Genomic DNA, 24,196 nt, shown 5'->3' on the forward strand with positions numbered 1-24,196 from the left:
CCCAAGAGGCTCATTAAAGTCCCTGTGCTGTGTCTGTGCTGCTGAGCTTTAAAGGATCAGCTCTTCCCAGGACCAGCTCTTCTCCCAGCCCAGCAGGGCTGAGGGCTCTGCCTGCAGGCGCTGAGGGGACAGGAGCCAGGCAGAGGCAGGCTGAAGGCAATCAGGATTGGGAAGACATTGAGCTGAGCCTTCACTTGGGGAAACATCTTCACAGCCTTGTGCATGGTGTCTGGGTGCAGCGCAATGTTCCCTGTGCTCCTGGAGGGATCTCCTGAAGCCAGCACACCCCACAGCCTGGGGGATGTGTCAGGAGGAGTCTCCCAGTTTCTCTGTGGCACAGGAGCAGGAGGCGGAGGGGGAGGAGGATGTGCTGCAGAGGGGCTGCCCTGGGCACCGTCAGAGGGACAGGGCAGGACGGCTCCTGCTGCCAGGGACAGCTGCAGGGGGTGAAGCTGGGGCTGCAGCCAGGGCTGCCCAGGGCTGTCCTGCAGAGCAGCTCCTGCAGCCCTGAGGGCTCTTGGCCAGCCCAGGGCATGTGCCACCTGCCAGGGGCAGCTCTCTGCCTGCTTGGCAGTTCCCCATGGATGCTGCAGGGGACAAGTTGGAGGTGGAAGGAGCCACCCCCATCAAGGCAGATTCCTCCTGCTGTGGAGATGGTGCTGCATGGCCAGGGCTGCTCTCAGCTTTCTCCTAAAGGGAAGGGAAAGGGGCTGTCAGCTTTGTCTGTGTCACAGACTCCTGCACTGTCACCCTGGGATTCAGCAGATGGGCCTCAGATCTCCCTCAGAAAGTGCCTCCTCAGCCTACTCTCCCTACAGACAGCAGCAGCAGTACCTTGGCTTGCAGCATCTCTGTTTGTCTGCCCTGCCCTTAAGGTCCTGCTGCCAGGGAGATGCCCCTGGGCAGTGCCCTGTGCTGGGAGGGGTCTGCAGGGCATAGCTGAGCCCCCAGGGCTGGGCTGGGCTCTGGCAGCACAGCAGGGACAAGGCTTGGATACAGAGAACCAGCTCCCAGTAGGCACAACTCCAGGCAGCAGAGAACCAGACCAACCCTTTGTATCCCATCCTGTTAAGCTGCATAGGAAAAGAGAGAAGGGTTTGGATAAAATTATTTTTAAACTGGAGAATTCCAAAAGTCCACTGTATTTTTCAAGAAGGATTTAAGTGTGATCATGCTGAAATAGAGAGAGGTTAAATGAACAAAGGGCACCTGTGTGGGACCAGCAGGCCTGACTGCACTGGGGCACAGGGAGCCTGTTTTCCCTCTGGGCTCCCCAGTGTTCAGCCTGAGAGCAATGCTGAAGATAAAGCGGTAACTCAGAAGGAGCAGAAATCCAAAATAAAAAAAAAGAAATTAAAAAATTTCCTTCAAAACAAGATAAATATTTTGAGGGGATTCCTAATAAAAGAGCATAGGATGGACTCAAGGAAATCTGTCCAAGCTTGTCAATGTCTTCTTTCAACAGTTCACTATGCCCAGAGTGAAGGAATGTCCAACAGCAGCTCCATCGGCCACTTCCTCCTGCTGGCACTGGCAGACACGTGGCAGCTGCAGCTCCTGCACTTCTGCCTCTTGCTGGGCATCTCCCTGGCTGCTCTCCTGGGCAACAGCCTCATCATCAGTGCCGTAGCCTGCGGCCACCACCTGCACACGCCCATGTTCTTCTTCCTGCTCAACATGGCCCTCAGCGACCCGGGCTCCATCTGCACCACTGTCCCCAAAGCCATGCAAAATTCCCTCTGGGACACCACGACCATCTCCTACACTGGATGTGCTGCTCAGCTCTTTTTCTTTCTCTTCTTTACTGGAGCAGAGTTTTCCCTCCTGACCATCATGTGCTACGACCGCTATGTGTCCATCTGCAAACCCCTGCACTACGGGACCCTCCTGGGCAGCAGAGCTTGTGCCCACATGGCAGCAGCTGCCTGGGCCAGTGGCTTTGTCTATTCTCTGCTGCACACAGCCAATACATTTTCCCTGCCCCTGTGTCATGGCAATGCCCTGGGCCAGTTCTTCTGTGAAATCCCCCAGATCCTCAAGCTCTCCTGCTCCAAATCCTACCTCAGGGAACTTGGACTTCTTGCTGTTAGTGTTTGTTTAGCATTTGGTTGCTTTGTATTCATTGTTTTCTCCTATGTGCAGATCTTCAGGGTTGTGCTGAGGATCCCCTCTGAGCAGGGACGGCACAAAGCCTTTTCCACCTGCCTCCCTCACCTGGCTGTGGTCTCACTGTTCCTCAGCACTGGATCATTTGCTAACCTGAAACCTCCCTCCATGTCCTCCCCATCCCTGGATCTGACCCTGTCAGTTCTGTACTCGGTGGTGCCTCCAGCCCTGAATCCCCTCATCTACAGCCTGAGGAACCAGGAGCTCAAGGCTGCAGTGTGGACACTGATGACTGGATGCTTTCAGGAACATTAAACTGCTGATTAATTTCTGCAAATAACTTTTATTAAAGTCATCTTTAAAAGTTCTTTTGGGTTTGTTTTTGTTTGTTTTTTTTTTTTTTTACTTTTTTTATAATGACCACAGAAAAATTTCATTTCTTCTGACATTTCTCATTTTTTTTCTCTCCACCTTCCCTGTGCTCACACACTCTGTCCATGAGGGGCTGTGCTCTCAGTGGCTTTAAATGAACTAAAGGATGTCCCAGCAGAGTTTTCTGCTGAGATGCCCTTTTGTGTCCTTCTCTGAAGCTGCAGCAGCAATGTCTGTGTGCAGAGCTGAGGCAGATCAGTGCTGGCACAGCAGCTATGCCCAGCAGCAGTAGCAGCACTTGGTGTTGCCAGTGCTGCTGCCGTGGCCCTGCCCCGCTGCCGTGGTGGCCATGGTGTTGCTGTAGGGCCTGAGTGCTCTCAGGGCCGGACACAGCCCTGGGGGTGGCAGTGCTGGGGCTGCAGCAGGGACAGGCCATGGACACTGCTGGGGCAGTGCTGACGCCTCAGCCCAGGGCCTGGGGGCTCCAGGCTCCTTGCCCCAGCTCTCTCAAGAGCACACCCAGGCCAATGCTCAGCACAGAAAAGCCCCGTGAGTAGGCCAAGGCTGGCCATGGGCAGGCTGGGGGCAAACAGCATGGCTAGGGCTCTGCAAGGGCCATGGGGCAGACGGGAAGGAGCAGCAGAGCAGGGGCTGATCCATCCCCAATGAGCTGGACAGCCCAGGGCAGCATCCCAGAGCATCCTCATGGAGCTGCCAACAACATCCCCCCTTTGCAGCATCCCCCCTGGCCTCTCCCCCAGCTCACACAGGTGCCCCATCCTTGCAGGCATGGACACGGCAGCACTGCCTCAGGAGCCCCTGTTTGCATTGCACAGAGCAGGGGGAGCACGCCCATGCTGTTGGTGTGGGGACATGAACCTGAGGGAGCACAAATGCCATCAGCCCCTGGGGCCAGCAAGGGCTGGGGGACACTAGGGAAACCACTCAGCTTTGTCCTGGCCTCTGCAGTCAGCCAGAAAGTTTGTTCCCATCAGCTGGGAGTTTCCTGTGCCACTGCAGATGCTGTTGCTCAGAGCCAGGGCTGCCTGGCAGCCACCCCCTAACTGCCTTGAGCATTTCCTTGGCTCCACCTTTGCTTTCTTTCCTCTTCCTGATACAAATTTCTTCCCATTGCCCATCCCTGTTCCCTCCCCTGCAAACAGCCCATCCCTGTTTGCCCTTTCCTCTCTGGCCCCACTCCCCATTGCAGTTCCTGAGTTGGCCCCATGGGAGTGTCCCTTGGGCAGCAGGATCATCCTGCAAGTGCTGCAGGAATTGTCGGCAGGCTCCTGCAGTGCCTCCTGCTGCTCCCTTGCCAGAGGCACCCCAGGCCAGGGGGGCACATCTGGGCTGCTGTGTCTGCCTCTGGGGCTCCCTGTTCTGGGCCGTGAGGAGGAGCTGCAGAGGCTCAGCAGGACTGACAGGATGGGCTTTGGGGCTGGCAGGAGAAGCTGAGGGACCTGGGTTGCTGAAGCTCCTGAAGAGGAGGCTCAGTGCTCATCCTGTGACTACTTCAAGTGTTCTTTCCGGGAATCCCAGAATTCAGCAAGGTTGGAACAGGCCACGGAGATCATCAAGTCCAACCTGTGCCATGACACTGCCCTGTCTCCCCTGGGCCTCGTCTAGGATAAACAACCTCAGGTCCCTCAGCTGCTCCTCCAAGCTCTTGTGCTCCCTCCCCAGCCTTGTTGCCCTTTTCTGGACACACTCCAGCCCCTCCATGTCCTTCCTAAATTGGCGGCCCCACAACTGCAAACAGCACTCGAGGTGCTGCCCAAGCAGTGCTGAGCACAGGGGAACAATCCCTGTCCTGCTCCTGCTGGCCACACCATTCCTGATCCAGGCCAGGAGCCATTGGCCTTCTTGGCCACCTGGGCACACTGCTGGCTCATGTCCAGCGTCTGTCCATCAGTCCCTGCAGGTCCCTTTCTGCCTGGCTGCTGTCCAGCCCCTCTGTCCCCAGCCTGTAGCACTGCAAGAGTTGTTGTGGCCAAAGTGCAGGACCCGGCACTTGGACATGTTAAACCTCACCTTGTTGGATTTGGGCCCTGGATCCAGCCTGTCCAGGTCCCTGTGCAGAGCCCTCCTACCCTCCAGCAGATCAACATTCCCAGACAACTTGTTGTCTTCTGCAAATTTGATGATGGTGGACTAAATCTACTTATCCAAATCATCAATGCAGACATTGAAATCCACGCTGGCTGGCTCTGATCCCTCGGCCATCCTGTGGGTGCCCTGGGATGGCACTCAAGGTGATCTGTTCCATAACCTTGCCAAGCACCCAAGTCAGGCTGACAGCCCTGGAGTTCCCCAGCTCCTCCTTCCAGCCCTTCTTGGGGATGGGCTCACACTGGCACCTCCAGTCCTCTGGGACCTCCCTGCTGAGCCAGCACTGATGGTAAATGATGGAGAGCAGCTTGGGGAGCTTATACCCCAGCTCCTTCATCCCCCTAGGATGGATCCCATCCAATCCCATACACTTGTGAGCATCTGAGTAGCTCAGCAGGTCACCAACTGCTTCCTCCTGGATTACAGGGGCTGTTCTACTCCCTGTGCCCATCTACCAGCTCAGGACAACACTTGTCCTGAGGACAAGCTGTCTTCTTGTTGAAAACTGAGACAAACAAGGTGTAAAGTAGCTTAGCCTTTTCCTTATCTTTAGTTACTTTAGTTCTCTGTGTAGGAGCTGAGCTTGTGACTCCTTTATCTTTAGTTATATTCTCCACTGCATCCAATAAAGAATAGAGATTTGCCTTTCCTTTGCTTTTGCTATAATTTTTTTTATAAAAAACATTTTCTTTTTTCTTTTACAAAAGCAGACAGGTTAAGCTCTAATTGAGCTTTCACCTCTCTAATTTTCTTTCTGCATAGCCTAACAATATCCTTAAACACTTCCTTAGCTGCTGGTCCTTTTTCCCTCTGAGTTCCCACAAAAGCTCCATGGGCAGCCAGGACAGTTATTTTCCTCACCTGCTATCTTTTGCCACACTGGGGCAAGCACCTCCTTCCCCCTTAAATTACTTTATTGAAATGTGTCCATCCTTCACAGACCCCTTTGTTTTTAAGAGCTGTTTCCCTTAAAAAGTCAGTACCTGATTCAGTACTCCCCAGATCTGCATCCTAAATATGCCAGTCTGCCCTTCCTAATTCCAGTGCAGATGTTTTGTTGCTGCCCCTCCTTCTTTCACAGAACATTGAAAACTTGATTATCTCATGGTCACTGTGCCCCAGGCAGCCTCCAAGCCCCACATATGCCACCAGCCCTTCTTTGTTTGTGAACAGCAGCAGACAGAGCTTTCCTTGGCAGTGGAAGTGTCACTAAAAATTCGGTAAAACAGAAACCTCCTTAACACCAATGTAGCATCAAGAAGCAGCATTCATTATTCAGCTGCATGCATGGGGGGAATATAGCTCCTCCCAAAACTGTGCATGCTGAGTGCAGGAAAGTTTCTGTTTATTTTCTGTATTTTCCACACATATTCATTGATTGTCCTGGACTAAACACACATATAATAATCATTTCCCCAAAATCATTAACATATTTCCCCTCCCCTTTACCGATGCATTCTTCTGTCCTGGGGTCTCTCTGCTGGTCCCTGGTGCTCATGGACCCCAATGTTCCAGTGGGCCTGGCTGAGCCGGCAGGACACTGAGGCTGCTGAACTTCGAGTTCCCCTTCTCACACAATGGGCATTGTGTGGTTTCCACAGGCCTGGGGTTTTGGAGAACAAGCTCCAGGTGTCAGCTCACCTGGTGGAGACAATTTATCATCTGGTAACATGAGGTCACAGAGTGAGCTATGACATCACAGAGTGGGTTATGTGAGGTCATTGAGAAGCTATTACGTCACAGACTGCCTCTGTGATGTCACAGAGCCAGCTGTGACATCACAGAGCAGACTATGACATCTCAGACTAGGCTGTGACATCAGAGACCACCTGTGTGACATTACAGAATGGGCTGTACCATTACAGAGCAGACTGTGACATCACAGAGTGTGCGCTGGGACATCAGAGACCAGCTGTGTGACATTAGACAATGGGCTGTGACCTCACAGAGCAGGCTGTGACATCTCAGAGGGGCTGTGTGACATCCCAGCAGGGCTGTCTCAGGTCACTGGGTTGGTCACTCCGCCCCAGCTCCCCCTCACAGTTTCTCCCAACAAGTCCAATGCTGTTCATGCCCAGCAGAGTCCCTGTCCCCCGGGATCCCCCCGGCCCACCTGGAGCCACAGCCTCCACCAAAGGATGTTCCACAGGATCCATCCCAGAGCCTGACAGGGGACAAGGGGCCAGGGCTGTGTGACCAGGACATCAAGGACGGGGATTATCCAGGTCACTGTGCCCTGGTTTGGGTTGCCCAGGGCAGGAAAGATGTCTGGCAGCTGGAGCAGGGTCTGGGAAGGGCCTCCAAGGTGGGTCTGGAGCCCTTGGGCTGTGAGCAGAGGCTGAGGGAGCTGGGCTGGTCCAGCCTGGAGCAGGGAAGGCTGAGGTGCTCCTCATGCCAGCCTGGCAGTGCCAGCCAGGAGGGGATGGAGAAGACAGAGCCAGGCTCTTCACAGGGGGCTTGGAGGAGACAAAAGCTAATAGGTGGAAAGGGAAAGAGGGGAGATCAGCCAAGGCATGAGGAGATGAAATGGGTCAGGCTGGTTTCAGCATTTCCTCAGCACCAAACGCAGCCTGACCTCCCTTCTCCATCCACCACAGCTGTGCAAATGAGGAACTGTTGGAGCTGTTTTGCCCCCACTCCAGGATGAGAATCCTGATACAAGAACTTAATTGTGTTTGTATCTATCATAGAACTACATTTGTGTGAAATTAATTTTAGTATGAAAATCACTTGTGAATGGTGGACTCATCAGGTGCTGCTGGGACATTGCACATAGCTCAGGGAAGAGTGTGATTGTTATTAAATTGTGTCCTGTTCAACTACGGTCTGTTGGCCATGAAGACAAACTTTCTGGGCCTCTGAATCTCACCTCTGAATCTCTGACCTTCAAAGGACATAAACCTGATGAGTTGTGGTTCCCACTCCAGTGGTGGCACCTGCACCTCCCTCCGTCCCTAGAGCAGAGCTCCCTTGTCCCAAAAAGTCCCTGGCAATGCAGGGATGAAGGAAACATAACAGGCTGTGGGGATCAGGGGCAGGGCAGAGCCAGGGAAGAGAATAACTTTTGTATTTGATGGAGTTGTGTCTTCCCTTTGCTTTGCTGGCTGACAAGAAATGAACATCCCTCTGTGTCTCAGGCAGCTCCTTCTCCAAGGAAAGCAGGTGGGAGTTGGAGCCAAGGAGCTGAAAGCTGCAGGTGCAGCCTGGGCTGGAGGGAGCTCAGATTTGCACAAGGCTGCTCTGAGTGCCAGGGCTTGGATGGGGAAAATGGTGGGGTGGGGATAGGGACAGAGTCTGTATAATTGTCAGCCATGAAGGGTCTTGATTTTCATATCTGTTCAAATTGCATGAGGAGGTTCTTGGATTCAGTGTCAATTGGAGACTGCACATATCAATAAATTAACAGGAAACTAAACTAAACTAAACTTGACCTAAAAACATTTTTTCTGGCTGTCTTTTTAAATATCATGTATTCACTTTGAATACACTACTGAGAGCTACTTAACTACAAAATTTTTTGTAACTTAATTCAAATTATTCCCAGAGCTTGGCTTGTTAAGGTGTTCTGGATGTTAATGAGCCCTGGGACACTGAATTCCTACACTGAAGAGCTGAAGGCTGAACAAGCCTCTGGAGCAGGAAAATTCAGCAGCAGCCTCCAAGTTGCTGAGGATGTCAGCAGCCCCCACTGAGGCCATCCCTGCCCAGAGACCGTGGCGGAATGGGCAGACAAGGAGAGTGTCCCTGGGGCTGGGGCAGCACAACTCAGAGGCACCAGCGGCTGCAGCTGGGAAATGGAGTGCGGAATGTGGCTGGGAAAGCCCTGCCTGGGCTGTGCCAAGCAGGACAAACAAGCCTGACTCCCATACCCCAAACAACTCTCCCAGTGAGACATTTCAATGGAATTACAATTGTTTATGTCTTCTGAGTTGGACTCCCCGGAGAAATACTAACAAGAGATTCTCAGGAGCTCAAAAGAACCAAACAGCATTTATAGGCAATTTTAGAAAATTAGAGAAGCTTGGCAAAAGGTTTAATGCCACGTTCAATCAGCAGAAAACACTTCCCAAAGCATTACCTTGGCTCATTCATCTTCACAAACTCTTTGCTCATTCATTTTTAAGTTAATCAAAATTTGCAAGAGGAGAGTATTAGAAGAAGACACAGAGAGAGAGAAAGACAAAAAATATACAGAGAAGCACACACAGAGCTACAAACTCCTGGATTCCAGCAGTGTTCAGATGGAAATTCCAACAGGAGGTAGGGTCAGGATGCGTGCTTGCCTTGTGGTCAGCCATAAATACTCCTTGGTCTTCCTGGGCCCTTCCCCCAGGTGGGCCTTGGGCTCATTTGGTCCCTCAGGAGCTGGGCTGGGGCTGCAGAGGTGGCTGTGGAGCATTGCCTGTGCTGTGCCAGGGACTGGCAGCCACTGCTGGGCTGAGATAGAGGCTCTGGGGGGATTGGGGTTCCAGGGCTGGGGGTCTAGGGCAGGACAGGGCTGGACCTTCCCTTTCATCTCCCACACGTGAAATGTTTCAACAATCTCCTCCAGTCTGTCACAATAGGCAATGTTGGAGGTGAAATCCCAATTCAGGCCATGGGCTCCTGGAGGAGAAGGACAGTTCTTTTCCATAGTAATGACAGCATGGAGACCCAGTGTTTCAGTAGCAGATGAGAAGAGACCTTCAACATGCCAAGGTCAGCTGGACCAGTAAGGAGGCCCAGGAGGCCAAAGCAGCCAGATCTGTTCTATGTTCCCTTAGTTTTATGCTGCCCTAAAATGTCACAATGACACCTTGGTTCCATCAGGCCTTGCAGTGTCACAGTGGTCTCCGTGGTTCCCCAGGCCCCACAATGACATGTGATGCCTCTGTTCCATGAGCCCTGCAATGTCACAATGGACCTTTGGACCCTGGGTGTTTGCAGTGTCACAATGGTCTCCTTTGGCTCCACAGTGTCACAATGGACCATGGATGACATCAGGCCCTGCAATGTCACAATGGAGCCTTAATTCCATGCAGCCCTGCAGTGTCACAAAGGCCTTTTGATTTCAGAAGCCCCCACAGTGTCACAATGCCCCTCTTGGATCTGTGGGGACCCCCAGAGTCACAAGGGTCTCACTGGTTCCATGAGGCCACACAGTGTCACAATGCTTTGCTTATTCTATGGGGCCTCATAGTGTCACAATGATCTCCATGATTCCATGAGTCCCCTCAGTGTTACAATGGCTTCCTTGGTGCCAGGGTGCCCCAAGGCATTACAATGGTGCCTTGGTATCATGAGGCTGTGAAGTCTCCTAATGATCTCTCCATGGTTCCATGAGGCCTTGCAATGTCACAATGGACCTCTGGCTCCATGGGGTCTTGCAGTGCGACAATGGTCCCTTGGTCCCATGAAACCTAAAGGTGTCACAATTGTCTCCATGGTTCCATGAGGCCCCGTGTTGCCACAATGGACCCTTGGTTTGATGGGGCCTCTCAGTGTCACAATGATCTCTACACTCCATGGAGCCACACAGCATCAGTATGGTCCCCTTGATTCCATGAGGCCCAGCAATGTCACAATGCTCTCCATGATTCCATGAGTCACACTGGTCCCTTGGTCTCACAGGGCCCCACAGTGTCACAATGGTCCCTTGGTTCCATGGCCCTGTGCTGCTGCATTCCCCCCCTCCCCTTCTCAGGCCGCCCTGCCAGCTGAGAAATGCTCCTTGGGCCTCAGCCTTGGCCAACAGCCCCTGGGCTCAGCTCCTCTGCAACTCATCACAAACACTGTCTGCTCCAACCACTGCTGCTGCCCAACCAGCTCCTGGTTTCTCTAGGAGCAGCCCTGGGAACTGTTTTTGTTCCCTCAGTGGCACAACATCCCTGTTCTCACACTGCCAAAGAAAGCAGTTGGTGCCAAGTGTGGCCAGGATGAGCCATTGCTGGGACTGAAGCCCCTCTCTTGGGGCCCTGCAAACAGTGCTCCAAAAGGAGCCCTTGGAGCTCTCCTGGGCCAGCGACTCCCTCTGAGTGGGGCCTCTCCCAGCCGGGAACTCTCCCGTTTGCTGCACTCGGGGATCCTGAGCAACGATGGAGCCTGGGCCGATCCCCCCACTCCTCCAGGCTCAACCCTTCACTGGCTGGGGAGATGCCAAAGGATCCACAGTGAGCATTCCCTGTCCTCAGGGGAATTGCTCACAGGTGCCTTGCACTGACTCTTTGTGTCATTGTGCACACAGGACTGTGTGTGCTGGGGAAATGTGGCAGAAATGCTGCTCTCTGAGGGGCTTGACTGCCTTGGATAGCTGAGTCAGTCAGGCCTGTAAGTGAGGTTAAATCATAAAGTGAAGTTAATTGCTGTGAAGAGTTGTTCTTTTGCAAAGTTGTTTAATATAAGTTAGAAGCATGGTTAAATATTGTTAAGTGTTATTCCTCTGTTAAATTGCAAAGTCATGGGTTATAAGTTAGGATAAGTACTATTAAGTGATTTTCTTTTGCTAAATTGTCAAGTTGAAGCTATCAGTCAAGGTTAAGTCCTAGTAAGTTTGAGGTTTGTTAAGCTTTTAGGCCATATTCCTTTTATCGTTACCCTCACTGTCCTTGTGTCACACACACACACACAGGGACAGTTCTCTGTCCATTTCTGGTTTGATTGGCTGGATTTGGTTTGGTTTTGTTGTTGCTTTGCTTCCTTGGTTTGCCTGAAGTGTCCAGTCAGGAGCAGAGTGACTCTTGCCAATGAACTTTGTGGTGCTATCCCTTAATATTAAATCTGGTTTTTGCTTATCCCTTGCTGGGGATTTTTTCAGCACTCTCAAGGCCTCATTCATAACAGGGTGAAGGAGCCCTGGCCCAGGCTCTGACCCTGGGGGACACAGGGACGCTGCCGGGGGGTCCCTGTCCCCCTGTGCCACCCCCAGGGCCCTGGCTCCCCATCCCCGTGTTAGGCTCTGGGGTCGATCTTGTGGAACATCCTCTGGGGGAGGCTGCGGGGCCAGGGTCGGGGGGACCCGGGGGGACAGAGGACCCCGCTGTGCATGAGCAGGGTTGGACTGCTCTGGGGGGGATTGTGAGGGAGGCCGGGACAGAGTGACCTCCCCAGTGATCTCACATAGCCCCTGTGATGTCACACAGCCCCTGAGATGTCACACAGCCATCTCTGTGAGGTGACACAGTCCCCTGTGATGTCACAGTGTCCCTGTTGTGCCACACAGCCCCCTATGATGTCACACCGCCACCTGTGATATCACAACCCACTCTGGGATGTCACATAGCACCTTTGTGATGCCACAGAACCAAATCTGGGATGTCACCATGGAATGTCATGCAGCTGCACTGTGATGTCACAGAAGATGCTGTGATGTCACAAAGTCACCATGTGATGTCACAGTCTTTTCTGTGATGTCAAAGCCTGCTCTGTGTTTTTACACAGCCACCCAGTGATGTCAAAACCCACTCTCTGTTGTCACACAGCCACCCTCTGTGATGGCAGTCAACTTTATGATGTCACAGCCCCCTCAGTGATGTCACAAAACCCTCTCTGTGATGTCATACTGCCGCTCTGTAATGTCACAGCACACACTTTCACCTCACAGGCTGGTCTATGTTGTAATACAGCAATTCCATGATGTCACAGACTGCCCTGTGATGTCACAGAATCCCCTCTATGATGCTGTAGCTGCTCAATGACCTCACACAAAAAAACTCTGTGATGTCAGAGCCCAGTCTGTGACCTCACACAGCACGCTCTGTGCTGTCACACAGCCCCTTGCTGACATCCCAGCTGCTCTGTGCCTCTGTGACACAGCCACAGAGGTGCTGCTGTGACACAGCCCCCTCGGGGACATCCCACAGCCCCTGCTAGTGCTGAGCCCCTGTGAGCTCTGTCTGTGCCCTGCTGGTGTCCCTGAGGGGCCCTGGCAGTGCCCCAGCCCTGCTGGGCTGTGCACAGGAGCTGCTCCTGGCCAGAGCTGTCTCTCTGCAGCGCTGCCCTTGCCAGGAGCTGCCTCTGGGCCAGGAGCCCGGCCCAGCTCAGCAGCACAGACACAGCACAGGGACTTTAATGACCCTCTGGGGCTTTGGTGCTCTTTGCATCAGACCCAGTTCCTCACAGTGTGCTCAAAAAATTCCTCAAGAACTCAATGTAAGATGGAAACACTGAAGTTTCTTGTACTTTCAGTAGATCTCTGTGTGGCACAGGACTGACAAAGTGTCCCCAGGATCCAGGTAGAGCAGAACACTGGTGGCAGTGATGACAGGTGGGGACAAGCATAGGAAAGGTGTCTCTGGTGCTGAGCAAACCTGTGCCTCTGTCCCTGCAGGCTGTCGGCATCCCCTGGCTGCCCCACCTGGCTGGGCCCTTCCTTTGCTGACAGCTCTGCCTCCTGCCTGCCTCTGCCTGCCCACACAGAGCCTTGGGCTGCTCCAGGCTCCTGCTGGGGACGTGCTGCACCACAGCCCTGCCCTGCCAGGGAAATTCTTTTTTCCTCATGACCAGGCTGGGCCTCCCCAGATGCCCTTGCTGCCATTGTTTCCTTCTCATGCTTATATCCTCTATGAAGAAAAGTTCCAGCCTCTCTGAAACCACCCACACATCCCTCCCAGACTATTACTGTTCTGTCCTCAGTCTCCACACCAGTGGGCCCATAGTCCACAATCTCTACCTGCTGGTTTTGGGATGAGGCCTTCAAACCCCATCTTGGGAGATATTTGGAAAAAAGATAAGGTCTGTGAAATGGAAAAACAACTCCAGCAAGGCCCTGTTGAATTCAAAATTGCTGCCTAGGGCACTATATTCTAATAATTGTTATAGCTCCTGAACTGTGGAGTAAATAACTGTGCTGGTGATCTTTCCATCTGATCATGATCAGAATAAGCCAGAAACATACTTATATAAATTAATACGGTATTCTATCATGAATCCTGCAGGACAAATTGTGTTAGTCAAATTCCACCTGTTCAATCTTTTACACCTTTGACAAATTTTGGGGCTGGGATTGGATCCAGCCACTCCCAGTCTCCTCTCTCTGAAGGAATTTTAGGAGTCTAGGGGTCCTGCAAAGGTTTGAGGATCCATGGAGGCTGTTTGGTATCATTTCTCCACCTCATATCTCAGCAGGAGTTTCTCCAATAAAGAAATAAAGCTTTTGCCTGACGCTCCCACTGTGCCCATGACAGGAACCCCTGTGAGTGTCTGGGACATCCCAGCTCTTTGGCAGCCTGGAAACTCCTGGGATGTCACCATTGAGCCCCCGTGAGTGCCTGTGACAGATCAGTGCCTTTGCAGCCCAAGGTCCCCTGGGATGTCACCATGGAATGTCTGAGACTGCCTCTGACTCCATGGCTCTTTACCATCCCAGAAACACCTAGAAGGTCTCCATGGGGCCCCTGTCTCTGCCTGTGACATTCCAGCTCTGGAACAGCATGGAGACTCTTGGAAAGTCCCCATGGAACCCCTCTGAGGGCCTGTGACAAATCTGATCCTTAGCAGGCATCCATCACCAGTGCCCTGTTACTATGGTCAGTTTCCATGGCAACCATCACCAGCCCCCTGTTGCTATGCTCAGTCCACTGGCAGCTCCATGGAGACCCCATGCCAGGGGTGGTTGCCATGGACACCAGCTCAGGCCTGCAGCCACAGCCCGTTGCCATGGCAACCATTGGCAGCCCCCATCCCCAGGCTCATGGGATCCCAGAACCACAGAATTGGCTGAGCTGGGAGGGACCCATCAGGATCCTCCAGTCCAACTGCTGGCCCTGCACAGGACATGCCAACAATGCCAGCCTGGGCCTGGCAGCGCTGTCCAAACGCTGCTGCAGCTCAGAGAGCCCTGGAGCTGGGACCCTTCCCTGGGGAGCCTGGGCAGGGTCCCAGCAGCCTCTGGGCAAAAACCTTTTCCTGACATCCAACCTGAGCCTGCCCCGACTCAGCTGCAGCCGTTCCCTCCACTCCTGTCTCTGGGCACCAGAGGGAAGAGGTTCCCACAGCCCCAGCCAGGGACCCGCTCCCAAGGCTGTTGCCATGGCCACCAGGGCTGGGACCAGCTGGAATGCTTGGTTTCCATGGGCTGGTGTGCAGGGATGGAATTCCCCAATTTCCTGCTTCTGCTAAAACCGCGCTGCCCTCACTGCCCTCCCACCTCCCCTGGAAAGCACAAAAGGCAAAGATTCCGGACTGAGATAAGAACAATTTACTGAGAACACCAACGAGATAAGGAACAAACAAAAACAGAAGTAATACTGATAACAGAAGGGACTGTTTGCAGGAAAAACTACAACACATCTCACTGGGTATGCCTGGCCACAATTTCTCCTTCTTGGAAATTTCACCCTTCTACTCAGGGAGAGAGAGAGTCCATTTCCTGCCCCTGGCAATGACCTGATGTGGGAGTGAATGTAATGACAGGGCCATGGCCAGACCTTCATGTTTTTCCATCCCACATCTTGTCATTGGCAGGGACAGGAAAAGGTACAGGTGTCTTCCCAGCATGGATCATGGGGAACATGGATCATCAGGGCTCTTCCCAACATGGATACTCCAATGATTGGAGTTGGGGCAGTGCACAAAATCCCCCTGCACTTGGGGCATTGGAGGCCTTCCCTTACCAGTTCCTCCGTTGGTGACTGGTCAAGTGAGAGCTCTGGGTGAAGCTCTTCCCACACTGGGGACACTCGTAGGGCCTCTCCCCAGTGTGGATGCGCCGGTGCCTGATGAGGTTGGAGTTGCGCTTGAATCCCTTCCCACAGTCAGGGCAGCGGAAGGGCCTCTCCTCTGTGTGAATCCGCTCATGCAGGAGGAGATTGGAGCTGGTGTGAAACCTCTTCCCACAGGTTGGGCACTCGTAGGGCCTCTCCCCAGTGTGGATGCGCCAGTGCCTGATGAGGTTGGAATTGTGCTTGAAGCCCTTCCCACACTCAGGGCAGCAGAAGGGCCTCTCCTCTGTGTGAATCTGCTGGTGCTGGAGGAGATTGGAGCTGGTCCGAAACCTCTTCTGACACTGGGGACACTCGTAGGGCCTCTCCCCAGTGTGGATACATTGGTGCCTGATGAGTTCTGACGTGTAGCTGAAGCCCTTCCCACACTCCCCACACTCGTAGGCCCATTCCCCGGCGTGGATGCGTTGATGGCTGATCAGGGTGCTCCTCTGCCTGAAGCTCTTCCCACACTGCAAGCGCTTGTAGCGCTTCTCTCCATCATGAAGCTGCTCATGGACTGCCAGCTCTGAGCTCTGGCTGAAGCTCTGTCCATCTTCTCGTCTAAAGGAGGGTCTTTCCTCCTCAGAGCACCCCCGACTGGGTTTGGAGCCCCTCTTCCTATGGAATCTGTGGGGATTTTCCTCCTCGTTGGATTCCTGTGCCCTGGAGTCACTCATCATGGCCTCTCCTCCAGGTTCTGCTGTGGGGATTTGTCCTCCCTGGTCTCCATCCTCAGCTTCTTGTCTGGGGGAGGAAAGACATGGAGAGGATGGGATTTGCCTCTGTGCCAGAGGGAAGGGGAAGGAGATCCCCCCCAGTGCATCCCCGATAGGATGGTGTTGGCAGCAGGTTTGTCCTGCAGCCAGGGGCCGTGCTGGGCTGGGAGATGGAGCAGGAGAGAGGGGGAAAGGGGCACTGGCTTCCTCCTCACCGGCCTGGGTGTCCTGGGGATCCTGCTTGTTCCTCACAGCCTCCTTTTCCATCTGGCAAAGGTTTGGGGATGGGAAATTCTGTTTTGGGAGAATACCAAGGGATGAGCATGTTGAGTTTTGAGCTGGTTTGAAGGCAAATCTGGGGAACGTCTAAACCAGAATTGCAATTAAATAACAAAATGAAGATCAAGGCAATGATACAGAAACACTGCTTTAAACTGACAGAGTCAGGATATACCCTGACACCCTGTTGGTCAGGGTGGTGGCAGGAGTGCCATTAAATGGTGGCTGCAGTCCTGTTACAGTGATGAAGGGGATTCTGTTGAGGCAGTGATCCTGTAGAAGGGTCTGGTCTTCCTCTGAAGGTCCAGTGGTGGTTATGGAGCTCTTGTCCACTGGGAATCCAGCAGGCAAGCTGCTCCTGATGTTGAAAGACTCAGCTTATATCCAGGTAGGAATGCTTGGATCCTCCCCCTGGGCGGAGCATCCCACAATGGCATGATGGAATTTTATCAGTCCTGCAGTGACACTCAATGGCCCATTAGGAGAAGATATCTCCCCTGGAGGGCGTTATCAGGAGTGAGTCATGGAAGAGATAAAGAACACTGCCCCACCTGTTTATAGCAGTTGATGAAGATGGGGATTGAAAACGCATTTGGTTACATCTTGCATTGCAACATGAAACAGTGGGGTAATCCCTGCTCTGGGGGGTGAACACCACCCCCCTTACCCAGACTGGCTCAGGTGAAAAACCCCCACCCTGGGAAGGGAACACACAGGGGACAACATCACACTTGGCCCCCTTCAGGGGAGGTCTCTGTCCCCGTCACTCATCTTTTCTCTTTCTTTCCATCTCTCTCTCTCTACCTCACATTTACTGTTCAATAAAATCCATTTTGGATTTGGTCAGGTTAGCACCTTAATTGGGGCAGAGGCATCTCTCTAACAATTTTATATACCATATTCCCATATTATTTTGGTGCAGTGAGTTCAGGGCACTGTTCTCTGATCCCAAGTGCCTTTGACAACAGCATGGTTCTCTCCTCTGAGGAGGTTGTGGTTCTCTCTGGAGGAACTCTTGGAAACTTGGACAAAGTCGCTCCTTCCTCCTGGGAAACTTAAGGGAGAAATAATGAGGAAAACGGCTTTTATGGGTAGCCAGTGTAAAGAAAATAATTTGTTGTGTTTCCTTATAAAATTGTTAAAATCATTGGAGGAGAGGGAGCAAATGTTACCAGCCAGACTGACAAGGTTCATTCACCCCACGGTGAGGAAGACAAGACGGCTAAAAGTCCCAGAAGAAGCCCAGCTCAAGTAGATAAATTTCCGAATAAGTCCTGAATTCCCAGGCTTGGGGGCTTTACCAAATGTGACAATCATTTTTCTCTTTATCCCTGTCACCTTTGTGACTGCTACACAGAGCTTTCCTTTCCTTTTAATAATCTGTATTGGGCCAAATTTCCACTTTCCTTTTATCGGAAGTGGCCAGCAGCTGAGCTGGAGCTGTGCAGGAAGCAATGAATATTGGAATTGCCACATCACTGCTTGGATTGTCAGTTTATTCATGTTTGGGATTTGTTTGCGCTTTCATCACAAGTTACTTGAAGACCATATATTCTTCAAAGTGATTTTGCAGAGTCAAGTTTGATTTCTACCAAGTTTATTTTGTCCAGTGCCCAGAGGATGCTCAAGGGGTCTCTGTGCCTCTTGCCCTCGGGGATGCTTGCGAGAGGAGCTTGGGAGAGTTGTCTCTGTCCCTGTCACCCCATGCCATTCCTCAGGGGGTATCCCTGTCTTTCTCACCCCAGGCCATTCCCCAGGGAGTCTCCATCATTCTCACCCCTGTGCCAGGGGGTCATCGGGGCAGTCTCTGTCCCTCTCAGCCCAGGGTGTGCCATGAGCAGGGCAGGTCCCGCTGCAGGAAAAGCCCCAGGCCAGCCCCAGCACAGGGAAGGGCTTGGGCACAAGGGCACAGTGCTGTGCTGGGAGCTGTGCCAGGGAGAGCCTGAGTCACCAAAGGCACCTTGGCAGCAGCAGCTGCTTGCAGGCCATGGCCAGAAGCCTCCCTTGGCAGCCTGGCCTGGTGGCCACCACTGCAGAGCTGCTGCCTCAGGGCTCATTCCTGGCTGGGCTCTGAAAAGCCACTTCTGCTCCAGGAGCCTGACTGGGAGGCCATTGGCCCCAGCATCTTGGGGACAAGATATTAATGACAAAACTCTTCATGCCAGCAGAGCCAAGGCAGGGGCGGAGGAAAGGGGAGAGCCAGGTCCAGGGGACAGGGCTGCCATGGTGATGGCTGTGAGGTCACTGCCCCTGCAGCAGCCTGGCTGCCCCCAGCAGACATTCTGGCCAGAAGCGTTGTGAAGGCACCCAGCACATCAGAGAACACAGAGAACAGGAATTCTGTCCCTGGGGATGAGACGGTTTCACTGGGTCAGGCTGCACAAATTGTCCTGATCTTGGACAATTCCTGTGATGGGGAATCCACTTCTCTGGAAAAAGAGCTGCAGTTTTGTGCCACTCTCATAGCTGTAAACTATTTCCTCCTTCTAACAAATGTAAATCCACCCTTGTTTAGTTTAGAGATATTGACCCTTGTTCTGTCAAGGAAACATTTGGGAGAAAATACCTTTGACCACTATTTTTCCATTTTCACAGACCTTGGAGAAGACAAAAAAGTCTCCCAAGATGGGGTTTGGAGGCCTCATCGCAAAACCAGCAGGTAGAGGCTGATGGCTCTGGGGTCAGTGGTGTGGAGACTGAGGACAGAACAGGAGTAGCTGTTGGACATTTTTTCAGAAATGGCTTAGAAGGCAGCTGTGAGGAGCAAATTCTCACAGCCTGTTTCTGTAAACAGTAGAAGTTCTCAGGTTGTTTTTAATTACAAGTAAAAGTGACAAACATGAAGGCCTTGAGGACCTTGCATACCAGAGTTCTCAGGCAGCTTTCTCATAACAAGTAGATATTCTATCTTTGTCTGTTTTGGGAAAGTAAAAGTAAGTTTTGAGAACACAAATCTTGGTATTGGAAACAAAAGGAGGGGTTGGTGTGTTATCTCTGACCTATTGTGAGCTCGGGTTTGCAATATGCATGAACTTAATTAACACGGTTATAAAAAGTGACTGATTAAGTCAATAAACGGAGTCGATGCTGATCAAAGAAGATGGGTTGTCTCCCTCCACTTCAATATATGGTGACCTCCTCGACGTGATATTGCGACACCACGAGAAGTGGAGTATGGGTCGGGTTCCGCGTGCGAAGCAGCAGCCGGGACAAGTAGCAGCCGGGACAGCAGAAGTGTGAAGAAAAAAAAGTGGAAGAAAAGACGCCAAGACACGCCGTGTTCCAGGTGTCCGTAACAGACGAGCCTGGCCGAAACGTGCGGCCGAGGCCTTTGGGAGCTGCAAAAGCGTGCACTTTCGATTTAGAGGTAATGGAAAGGCAAGCCACATATGATCTTTCTATTGCTTTTTTACAAAAGAGACAGGTGAAGGGGATAGAGTTACAGAAAGAATTACCGGGACTTTTAGCTTATGGTTATGAAAAGGGAATTTTCCTTAACCCCCACACAGTTTACGAGTTATCGGAGTGGCGTAAATTTGGTGATGTATTATGGGAGGCTACTTTGGATGGTGATAAAACTGCCAAGAAGTGGGGTAAATTATGGCGTGTAGTTAACCACGAACTGTTAGCTGCACAGAATGCTTTATTCCCCTCTTTGTCGCAGCCCTCGCCGCCCCCCTTAAAAAGCCCAGCTGTGCAGAATACTTTGTTATCCGCTCTGCCGCAGCCTATACAGAGCACTTTTGAGCCTTCCGTACCTGCTGTATCGCAGCAGCCATGGCCAGAAATGCACGATCAGCTCCTGAAAATCAACCAGCCGGTCCCTGGGCCGGAGGGCGACCTGGCGCTGGCTGTTGTGGCGGAGGCTGGCCCGAGGTGCTGCGCTTGCCAGGCTGTGAATGGTTGGGAGGGTGAGCTTATCGGCGCTGCTGCCCAGCTGGCTTGTCCTGTTACATCCATGGTGCAGGGGGGAGGCAGCATGCAGGCTACAGATTTTGATTCGAAAGCTACTGTTGGTCGGTTTGAAGTGAGGGGTGAGTCAGCCGAACAAATGTTAGACTATATCTTTGAGGCCAATCTTCTCCTTCTGGAAAAGGATTGCCATGAGATAACTAGATCGATCTTGTCCCAGCCCCAGCAATTGTTATCTAATGCTCATTGGCGAAGGCTTGTACAGGAATATGTAGCGCAATTAGGGTTAGCCGCTTTTGCATCTCTTCAAGTCCCAGTTGCATCGGCACCAGCAAATAGAAGAGGCCGCATGAAATGTTACCGATGCGGAGGCATAGACCATAAGCGCCGGGAATGCCAGGCTGCAGGACTCTGGTGCCGGAAATGCCGTTCGGACACTCATAATACGAACGCTTGCAGACGGAAGTTGGTAGGCTTCCCCGGAAGTATGGACTACAGTGACCAAGCAGCAACAGAAGTTGTCACTGCAGCATCAGCACCCTCTCCTGTCTCCAACCCGACACCGCGGGAGGCTGCCGCAGGGACAGCAGAGCCGCCGCGGGAGGAGTAACCCGCACTGACATGGCTGCAGTGCGGACAGAGCGCGCAGAGTGAGTCAGCCTAGCATCTCGCAAAACAAAGAAGCCCAGCGTGGGGGGGGGGGGCGCCCCGCTGCGATGCGGACGGTGGTGCGGGACTGGAGCTTTTTTTTCCCAGCACGAATGCTTCTTCCCTCCGCCTGCAGCCGGCAAGGCCTTAGTTTAGACCCGGCAACCTTTAATAGACTGTACCTTAACAGACTGCCGGCCAGTGCTCGGTGGCGGGGACAGCTCGGGAGTCCGCGTGAGCCCAGCCTTTCCAGCACACTAAGCAATTAATAGCAAGATTTATAGCATCAGGACACTTAGTTTGAGCAAAAAGTTGATGGTACAACACTATGCTTTGACTTGAAAAATCATTTGCTTCATAATAACGTAACCAGAAGATTATGAACTGATTGCTTCAAGTTCCTTGGCTGCTGCTTTGTTGGAATTGCTTTGAAAAAAGAAATTTTAACATGATTGGGATTGCTGGGGTGTTCAGCAAAGACTAGAGCCAGCAGTGTTTGGAATGAACATAAAACATAACAGAAAAATTTCAAACATGTAAAAGAACGCTGCACATATTTAACATACAGACTATACTTATAATACAATTAACTTTCTTTTTCAGACTGCTTCAGTATAAGGAGATTGAAAATTATATATTCCACCTAGCATTTGATTTCTTTCAAGATTAAGAACTTTGAAACAGCAAAGTGTTATAGTGGTGGAAACAAAATACAGTTTATGCACATCAGAGGCCCAGATGGCTCAGTCGGTGGAGCATCAGACTCTGAAACTGTATTTTGAAAAATTTAAAAGTGTTGGAAATGTGTTGAAAAGATTGTATAAGTAAGATGTAGTGAGTGTAGTTTTTTGTGTTTTTTGGGCTTTGTTTGGATATGGTAAATGTGGGAGCAAGCACTGAATTTAAAATAATTCTTTCCACAGGTATATCTTGAATAAGCTCCTTAGGTTTAAGAATATTCAAAGATAAAAATGCTGCAGCAAAAATGTAAAGAAAGTTGTTTTAGTTTAGTATTTTAGAATCAGGCCTATAAGTAAGTTATAATAAATGCCATATTCTCTTTCTATAGTGAGTTTTGTTTGTTACTAAGTGACTTGAATTGAATTGTCTATTAGGTATATTTAGGTTGTATTGAGTTTAGGTTATGTAGAATTTAAAATCAGCTGATTTTTTAAGTTTAAGTAATGTTAAATTCTGTTAAATTAAAATATTCAAAGTTTAAATATTTTAAGTCTAAATGCTATTTAGTTTAAGTAATGTTAGATAGACTTATGCTTTTATGATAGGCATTTATTTTATGACCTGTGTGCAAAGTGTTGTTGTGAACATTAGAGAGACTCTAGTTAAAAGAGTCAAGTAGAAGCATTTGTGAGTAGAGCTGTTTTTGTTTAAAATATATCTGCTGTTTGATAATAAAAAACAAACTTCCTTTAGCGTATTTCTATGAATTATATTAACACACCTGAGTTTTGTTTAAGCCTTATAGCACATAGAATTCTTGTTTGTATTTGTTGTATAGCATGTCTTGTAATTAGTGATAGACTTTTTGGTTTGTTTCCCTAGCTTAGATCCTTTGTAAGAGAGAAACCTTGCTAGCTGAGAATATTGTTTATAATGTAATAATTGTTAGAACTGCCTATTTTGTGTTGCAAAGAGTGTGACACAGCCCATAAAACTTTTCTGATACTTAAGTTTTCTTAGAGCAAATTGATTTTACATGTAAATTTTCTAGATCTTAAAATAAGTCTGTTAAGTTTAAATACTTTGGGTGTTTTTAATGCATGCTAATTTTTCATTACTCCAAATCAACCAAGGACTGAGAATCACACAGCTGAGACCATTTGAGACAAATGACTAAAGGATTACAGTCCGTAAAACTGATTTTGAACTTTTCTGAGAAACCTCAGAAAAAGGGGGGATGTGAAAAAGTCAAGAAGAGAAGGGATAATGTTCAGACTCGCCGTTTGCCTACTCTCCAGGTGCACATGAGGGAGGACAGATGAAAGACTTTTAACCCTTTGGTTCCCAGACCCAAGGTGGCACCCCTGCAAAGTCGGGCTGGTTTGATGGTTCCAAATGACTCCTGCAATCTGCCATCCACAAGCGGGGCAGGTGAATTTTCTTTGACAGGGAAAACGGCCGTGGTTTGTATTTAGATGCCTGTGGTTGGGAGAGGCCGGCTGGCACCTGAAAATCCTCAATACGCAGGATAGTTCCCAGATCAAAGGTGGCACCAGTCCCAAGTCAGGCTGTTTTGATAGTACCAAGTGGCTCCTGAAATATGCCATCCAGAAGCGGGACAGGTGAGTTTTGTTTGCAAGGGAAAAGGGCCGTGGTTTGTGTTTGGAGACCTGTGGCTGGGAGTGGCCGGCTGGCTCCTGAAAATCCATGATACGCAGGATGGTTCCCAGATCAAAAGTGGCACCAGTGCCAAGTCGGGCTGGTTTGATACTACCAAGTGGCTCCTGCAATATGCCATCCAGAGGCGGAGCAGCTGAGTTTTGTTTCCAGGGAAAAGGGCCGTGGTTTGTGTTTAGGCCTGTGGCTGAGATTGGCCGGCTGGCTCCTGAAAATCCACGATACCAGGATGGTTCCCAGACGCAAGGTGGAACCAGTGACAAGTCGGGCTGGTTTGATAGTACCAAATGTCTCCTGCAATCTACCATCCAGAATCGGGGCAGGTCAGTTTTGCTTCCAGGGAAAAAGGCCGTGGTTTGTGTTTGGGGGCCTATGGCTAGGCGTGGCGGGCTGGTTCCTTAAAATCCTCAACACTCAGGACGGTTCCCAGATCAAAAGTGGCACCAGTGCCAAGTCATGCTGGTTTGATAGTACCAAGTGGCTCCAGCAATCTGCCATCCAGAGGCAGGGCACGTGAGTATTTTTTGCCCGGGAAAAGGGCCGTGGTTTATGTTTGGGTTCCTGTGGCTGGGAGTGGCTGGCTGTCTCCTGAAAATCCACCATATGCCGGATGGTTCCCAGATCAAAGGTGGCAGCAGTACCAAGTCAGGCTGGTTGATAGTACCAAGTGGCTCCTGGTATCTGCCATGCAGAAGAGGGGCAGGTAAGATTTTTTTCCAGGGAAAGGGGCCATGGTATGTGTTTGGGGGCCTGTGGCTGGGAGGGGCCAGCTGCTCCTGAAAATCCTCGATACGCAGGATGGTTCCCAGACCCATGGTTGCACCAGTGTCAAGTCGGGCAGGTTTGAGAGTACCAAATGGCTCCTGCAATCTGCCATGCAGAAGCGGGGCAAGTCAGTTTTTCTTCCCAGAGAAAAGGCCATGGTTTTTGTTTGGGGGCCTGTGGCTGGGAGGGGCAAGCTGGCTCCCCAAAATCCACTCTACGCAGGATGGTTCCCACACCCCAGGTGGCACGAGC

General features: G+C 51.2%; 1 protein-coding gene across 1 annotated transcript; it reads left to right on the forward strand.

Annotated features, from left to right (window-relative positions):
- Positions 1–1,488: 1,488 nt before the first annotated feature.
- On the forward strand, positions 1,489–2,421 carry LOC141731973 (olfactory receptor 14C36-like). Its single transcript, XM_074559407.1, has one exon. It carries the CDS (start codon positions 1,489–1,491, stop codon positions 2,419–2,421), a length of 933 nt encoding a protein of 310 aa, XP_074415508.1.
- Positions 2,422–24,196: the final 21,775 nt, after the last annotated feature.

The sequence above is a fragment of the Zonotrichia albicollis genome, chromosome 27, assembly GCF_047830755.1.
Source record: "Zonotrichia albicollis isolate bZonAlb1 chromosome 27, bZonAlb1.hap1, whole genome shotgun sequence".
Lineage (NCBI taxonomy): Eukaryota > Metazoa > Chordata > Aves > Passeriformes > Passerellidae > Zonotrichia > Zonotrichia albicollis.

Excerpts from the sequence above, each read along its gene's own strand:
- LOC141731973 (XM_074559407.1), top strand. The coding sequence starts at position 1,489 with ATGTCCAACAGCAGCTCCATCGGCCACTTCCTCCTGCTGGCACTGGCA.